The following is a 6,909-nucleotide window of genomic DNA, read 5'->3' on the forward strand; positions in this document are numbered from 1 at the left end:
TCGATAGAGTGCAGTAAGAGGAAAGTGGTCTTCCGGCCAGAAGCAGAACCGACGTTCGAATTTATCGGAGAGATAAGGAAAGAAATTAAGAAATTCTTATCAGCCTTAAAGGCACGGAAGATGTTCGACAACGGATGCACTGGGTTTCTAGCACATGTGGTTGATACAAGCCAAGCAGAGGACTAGAAGCTAGAAGATGTTAAAATTATATGCAATTACTATTCAGACTCTAGAGGACTTGCTGAGAGCGTGTGTTATGGATTTCGGAGGCAGTTTGGAGGACCACTTGCCATTGGTAGAGTTCGCCTACAACAATAGTTTTCATTCGGCTATCCAGATGGCACCGTTTGAGGCATTGTATGGTAGGCCGTGTCGGAAACCCACCCTCTGGGATGAGGTTGGGGAGGCCCAGATGTTGGGACCTCATAGAGCTCAGCAGGAGGCAGAGTTGATCCGTACTATCAGACGGAGGATGTCAGAGGCACAGGACCGCCAGAAGAGTTATGCAGATCGAAGACGCAGACCTTTAGAGTTCTCTATTGGTGATCATGTATTTCTGCGAGTTTCACCCACGAAAGGGGTGAAGAGATTTGGCCTCAGAGGTAAGCTGGCTCCGCGATACATTGGCCCTTTCCAGATCCTGGAGAGGATTGGAGCAATAGCTTACCAGCTAGCACTACCACCGTCCCTGGCAGGAGTCCATGATGTATTCCACGTATCTATGCTGAGGAGATACGTACCAGACCCGACGCATGTGCTGACAGATGTCTCAGTTCCAGTTCAGCCTGACGTCACTTATGAGGAGATTCTGGTACGAATTCTGGACCAAAAAGAGCGTCAGTTGCGGAACAAGACTATTCGACTGGTTAAAGTCGGATGGCAGCATCATTCGGATGAGGAGGCTACTTAGGAGCTCGAGGATACTATCCGAGCTCAATACCCCCATCTTTTCACTTGAGGTATGTGATTTAATTTACTGTTCAGCGTTTATACTCTTTATCTGTTATTAGTATTTGCTGATGGTAAATAACAAAATTTGGGGACCAAATTTTTATAAGTGGGGGAGAATGTAAAATACTGAAAAATAGAGAATAATAATAAGGGAATTTTTCAAAAATTTTGGGAATTTTTCGGGAATTTTTCGGAGCTTGTACCGACGAGTTAACGAGGATAAAAACGGGGCCCGGAAAAGCCTGTTTAAGCTACTCATTTAAGCGAGGAAATGTTTATTTTTATATTTCCTTTTTCTTTTTTTTCTTTATTTTCTCTCTTCCTCGCCGTTTCTTCCTCCCCGCACGCCCGACAACCATCTGCCCTAACTGCCGAGCGGTTTCTCCTCTTCTCTACTTCTCCCTCGCCGAGCCCCTTTTTCCTTCTTCTCTTTCCCTTCTTTTGTGCCCTAGCGAGCCACGAGCCTCCACCTCTATTCTCCTTCCCGAGCCGAACCCTCCTTCTTCCCTCATCTCTCGCGACACCGGCCTTCTCTACGCCGAGCTCTGCACAGCACCACCGCCGACGCTCTCCCTTCTTCCTCCATGTCCAAGCGTCGGCGACGCGCGAGCACAACCGAGCAGAGCCCTACTCTTTGCTTTAGCGCCGTCCTCCTTCCTTCCCGTCTCTGCCCGACGACGCCACCCGAGCTCTCACGGCGAAATTGCCAAGTTGACACTGTGCCCTAGCTTGAAGTCGACGGCTACGGTTTGATCTCTCTGGCGATCATTTTTGGTTGCTGTCCTTGCTATTTCCTAGCGCCGGCAGCGCCACTGTGCCCTAGATTCCTTCTCGCCGCAACCATAGTGCTGAGTGCCTCCCCTCTGCTCACTTTAGTGTCCTAATTGTGATCACTACAACAAAAACCCTCATAGACATCGGTTTTCCACCGGTGTCTATTTCATTTTCGACCGATGTCTATGAAGCCGATGTAAAAGGTCTGCCATTTTAGACATCGGGTTAAAACCGGTGTAGTATCACTTAACGACATCGGTCTTCGAATCGGTTATTAACCGGTGTAGTATCACTTAACGACACCGTTTCATCAACGGTGTAAAACCGATGTAATATTGTATGTTAATAACACCAGTTTTGGCAGCGGTAAATGATCGATGTAATAGTAGTTAATAACACCGGTTTTACAGCGGTGGAAAATCGATGTAATATGGATATTTTTTAACAGCACAAATTTGATTTCCGAAACAATGAAAAACCGGCAATAATAAAAAAAAAATACACAAATATTCACAAATTACACAAATATTCTTCATTCAACAATATCCATAAAATACACAAATATTCACAAATTATATAAATAATCTTCTTACAACAGTATCCATAAAATACCTAAACATTCTTTTTACATCAAAAGCTAGCTAATAGATATCAAAATCAAGGTAGAACATTCTTTTTACAACACATCAAGGTAGAACCGCACTTCAAATGTAATCTAGCATGCATTCAGCCCACTCGAACCGCACTTCATCAATTTCAACTCTGGAGTACTTGAGATTTGTAAACTGTAAAAACACATAAATAATATATTAGTAAACCAAGACCAAAAATCATAGTTGAAAAAGTAGTAAGAGCAGCAGGTAACAAGATGATTAATTTGAATGCTTAAAAAGAGACATATTCATCATTTATCTCAACCACATCAATGCTTACTTCAATGCTTGCAATAAAGATCTTCAGTGGTTCACAAGCCAAGACTAGTTATTAACCATCCTGTGATGAAAGACGTCCATTGTCAGCTGATGTTGTTATAATTGCAAATGCAGCCATATTTTCGTAAACTATTGATGTCCGCAGACAAAAGTATAAAGCAGATGAATGGTTCATGGACAGAAGACTTAAATTTCTGACCTTATCTGTGTCGACATCATGGATGATTGCATTAATAACTTCTTCTCGGTTTGGACCCAAGTCGTCAGCTAAGGAATCACTGAGTTCTTCAATTTCTATGTATCCACTCTTGTTCAGATCGAAGTATGAGAAGGCTCTGTGCAGGTGTTCATCGTTTCCAATCTTGCGCAAGTGGATTGAGACAGCAACAAATTCTCCGTATTCTAAGGTACCGCTTCCATTGACATCAGCCTGTCATCAACAAGATCGAATAAGAGACAGAGGTTTTAAGTAAGGCATCATGATATTTTCAACGAAGACGATCCTGCTCAATGAGATGTTCGGTTAAGCACTCACTGCTTCCATTAATATCTGAATGTCTGAATCTGAAATCTGGTGACCGAGCTTATGCAAACCGAGTTTCAGCTCCTCAAAGCATAGTTTCCCATCTTGATTAATGTCCATCTTGTCAAACATTTCCTTTATGTCTGCAACTTCCTCGACAGAGAGGTATTCAGCCACAACCTGTAAGAAAGAGCAGAGCAGACTTATCATGCAATATAATTCACTAATCAACAAATAGATAATCAAAATCAAAAGTTGCATGCCTTAAGAGTGTTGAGCTATGATCACTTACCCGTAGAGCTTTCTTTTTAAGTTTGTTCATCCCAGAGAATTGCTGAAGTCTTGCTCGTACGGTTTCACCTAGATTAACATTGGGAGCTTTACTTGCATTCTGCAGCCATGTATGATCTGCGAATTCATAGATTAAGTACATTCTATATAACTAAATTGGTTCGATTAGAAAAGATATCTATATAACTGCTTGTTGATGTTCTATATGTAAGCAAGGCACTATCAGTGAAGATGAGTTTCAAACTGATGACTGGCACCTTCATACATAATAGAATGATGGAACATGCGTTATACTGACTCAACGAGTAAAACATCATTTTCAATGAGAAATAAGTTTCTCTACTCTTACAAAGCATGAACGATCATACAGAGAAACTAACATAACCAGTACTTAATACTCTCTTTACAAAGGACGAATAAGCGAGGAGCTAAAAGTTACCAAGAACTTGCTGAGCCGTCAAGCTCTTCTTAGGATCTGGTTCGAGCGTCTATAAATTATAAAATGAGGAGCATTCAAAAGCCAAGACTGAGATAACTCATCTATCTATCATTTCAACCTAATAAATTAGTTACTTTGGTTTTGCAAAGTCTCCCAATTGTGTAGGAACCTCAGTAGCTTTTATCCCAAGTTCAGAGAAGAAAAATAATAATGAGGAAAATCAATTTCTGTATTTACAACACTATTTTGATGTTAAATGTTGTTAACATGTTTGTTTAACGTTGTTGTCTCCTTGTTTAGGAGCATTCTTCATAGCCCGCATGAATTTTTAAACAAAATCATGTCTAGTACTGTTTTTCATTTTTCTTATTGATGGAATTGAACCCAAATCCATTGCTAAGAATTAATTTTTCTCTGGAGCACAAAAAATTATGAATTTTCATAACCTCAATCAAAGCATTAGTTTGCTTTTTGTTCTAGCATCTAAAGCAAAAGAAAGTACATTAAGGATAGAGGATAAGGAATAACCATGACAAGAAACCAGGAAAATATATAATAACAGTAGTCCTTCAAAGACAATGAAAATCAAGCAACTAACTTAAATCTGAAGGTGATGCGTAAGTTCGAAAATCTTAATAAAATACTTTGAGTGAGGCCATATTGATAACAGGTAGTCGAAGATTGTAAACCTCAAATTTCATTCCCATGCTCTGATGAATCAAGGTATAGCAAGATTTTAAGATTTACGAACTACTAAACAAAAATATCATGAGGAAGAATCTATAGAAGTACCTGGACAACATGGGAAAATTCATTAAGGAATGCATTTTGTGTGGCTAGGGATAGATGACTGCAAGCCAAAACCTCTAGCATATGCTTGATAGCCAAATCAAGAACTCCAATAAAAGAATACCATGTAAGTAAATGGAAGGAGATAAGGTCAAAAGCATCAAAGATAAATTCACAAATATACAAACAAAGCATAGAGAACCTTCCAACATTGTAGTGAACATGATTAGATATATAACTCCAACCATTTTCTATGTAAACGAAGAGTGCATTCCTGTAAGCTCGAATCGCATGTTGTCTCTACATTTTACAGAATGAATGTTTTACAATTAGCACATAAAACTTTGAACATACTTTAAATATCTTAGACAAGTTTCAATATGAAGATGAATTTGACATGCAATCGAGTACCTGATCAGAAATGTAGTAACGATTTCCAGACAAAACAAGATGAAAACCATACTTGCGTAACATTGGTGGGATGGAAAGCAAATAGCAGTAGGATGCTTGTTCAAGCATCACAGCTGCATGCAGAGAAGGCTCCTGATGACTCACGATGTCAGCTTACCAGTATACTTCCCATTTCTTTCATAATCATCAAGAAAATGAGAAACCACAGTGGCTGGAATAACATATCCAATATTTTCAGTGTCTTCGGATCTGAAAACCTAAATGAAATATCTAGTGAGATATGAAAGAAGGTAGAATGCTAATTTAGGTGCAAAAGCAGTACTCAGATGCATTTCCATTAAACATTATTCTGGGACAAAGTTAATCTATAAAAGATTTTTGAAAAGTTTGGAATAGATAAAGTAGGGAAAATAAAAGGCAGATTTAGCAGAAGGAATACCTGGAATGCCACACCAATACACTCACCACGATCATTGAAGGCAGGACCACCACTGTTTCCTGCAAAACAAGTACGTTTCTTTGACAACATTAATATGCTTTTACAAGAATATATCTGTACCTTGCCAGAGAAAGTGGTGCAATAACATCCAACTATCTAAAAAATAAAATGCTATCTTTCTAGCAAGGAAACTAGGTTGAGTTACCAACCAGGGTTTATTGCAGCATCAATCTGAATACCAAGCAGATCAGAGGATCCATGAGCATACTAACCTGAAACAGAAGCAAAAAAAAAAAGTGATTAATATTAAAAAGCTCATTTGGACACCATGTTCTAAAATTTTCAACCAACTTAAAATTGATAACACTTAAGTCAGCAATTTATCATCTATAAAACAATCTCAACAAGAATATAAAATTCACCAAAAAAATACTAAAAGCTTATGATCACAATTTCATGAAATCAAACCTCAATTCGTGATACCACACCCTTTGTCACAGAGATTGTATCTCCACCAAGTGGATATCCTACAACAGTTACTGAATCCTGTGTATCATATAACTTGTTAGTTTGATGAATTATGGAAGAACAACTAGATTAAATAACCCTATAGAAAAGAGAGCCTTAGAAAATGTTAACTGTTGCAACAACTGAACTTCTACTTGATCACACTTCATCACATAAAGATTTGACAACAAATACAGACTTGGCATACCAAAAGTACATATTACCACTGATAAAATTCAAGTGTGGATAATCAATATCTTTATTGTTTCAAAAGAAAACATGCTGCAAGTGGCAAAGCATAAATTCACTTGGAGAAACATGGAGTACGTTGCCTTATGAAAGAACATTATAGATTATATTATAATAGCCCATCACCTACCAGTGATTCAAAATGGAACATAAAATTTCCTCACTTTCTTCACATTGGATAAATACCTAACCACTATGTGACAAGAACCACAAGCAATCTATCAAACTTGGTAACTGGAGTTTGCTTTGATGAACAAAAAGGCTAATTATGGCATTTTGATACACTTAATTCATCAAAATTACAGATATAGAAGTGTAGGCCAGTTATTTACAATTTTCCAGCTCTTCATTATCCTGCAAGTCAGGGATTAAAAAAAACAATCATATGTTGTATCATTGAAGCAAAATGCTTATAGGAATTAAAAAATAATTAAGCCAATTCAATGAACAACTGGAGAAGGGCTAATACCCAGTTCAATGATGCATCAAAAGAAACACAAATTACTTATGGAAAAGTTGCTTATCATGAAGGAAGAGCAACATTTTTGCAATTCATGAACAACAACAACCTGAAGGCAAGGCAATTGACCAAAACGAAGTGGTT

The 6,909-nt window shown here is 38.3% G+C and overlaps 1 protein-coding gene and 1 long non-coding RNA gene across 2 annotated transcripts; both read right to left on the reverse strand.

Moving 5' to 3' along the window:
• Positions 1–2,709: 2,709 nt before the first annotated feature.
• LOC122019539 (calcium-dependent protein kinase 20-like) lies at positions 2,710–3,940 on the reverse strand. Its single transcript, XM_042576997.1, has 4 exons — positions 3,911–3,940; positions 3,473–3,588; positions 3,193–3,360; positions 2,710–3,087 (listed from the first exon to the last, which is right to left on the reverse strand). Exons 2-4 carry the CDS (start codon positions 3,500–3,502, stop codon positions 2,710–2,712), a joined length of 576 nt encoding a protein of 191 aa, XP_042432931.1. The 5' UTR covers positions 3,503–3,588; positions 3,911–3,940.
• A 1,370-nt stretch (positions 3,941–5,310) lies between these two features.
• On the reverse strand, positions 5,311–6,200 carry LOC122021154. Its single transcript, XR_006122466.1, has 4 exons — positions 6,018–6,200; positions 5,759–5,821; positions 5,550–5,608; positions 5,311–5,367 (listed from the first exon to the last, which is right to left on the reverse strand). It is a non-coding gene; the product is annotated as an uncharacterized LOC122021154 (long non-coding RNA).
• Between the last annotated feature and the right edge of the window lie 709 nt (positions 6,201–6,909).

Source organism: Zingiber officinale, chromosome 9A, assembly GCF_018446385.1.
Source record: "Zingiber officinale cultivar Zhangliang chromosome 9A, Zo_v1.1, whole genome shotgun sequence".
NCBI lineage: Eukaryota > Viridiplantae > Streptophyta > Magnoliopsida > Zingiberales > Zingiberaceae > Zingiber > Zingiber officinale.

Bases quoted from the DNA above. Each gene is read 5' to 3' on its own strand.
- LOC122019539 (XM_042576997.1), bottom strand. From the start codon at position 3,502: ATGAACAAACTTAAAAAGAAAGCTCTACGG. The intron at 3,361-3,472 runs GTAAGTGATCAT...TCTTTCTTACAG, and splicing joins TTAAAAAGAAAGCTCTACGG to GTTGTGGCTGAATACCTCTC. The intron at 3,088-3,192 runs GTGAGTGCTTAA...TGTTGATGACAG, and splicing joins TTCAGATATTAATGGAAGCA to GCTGATGTCAATGGAAGCGG.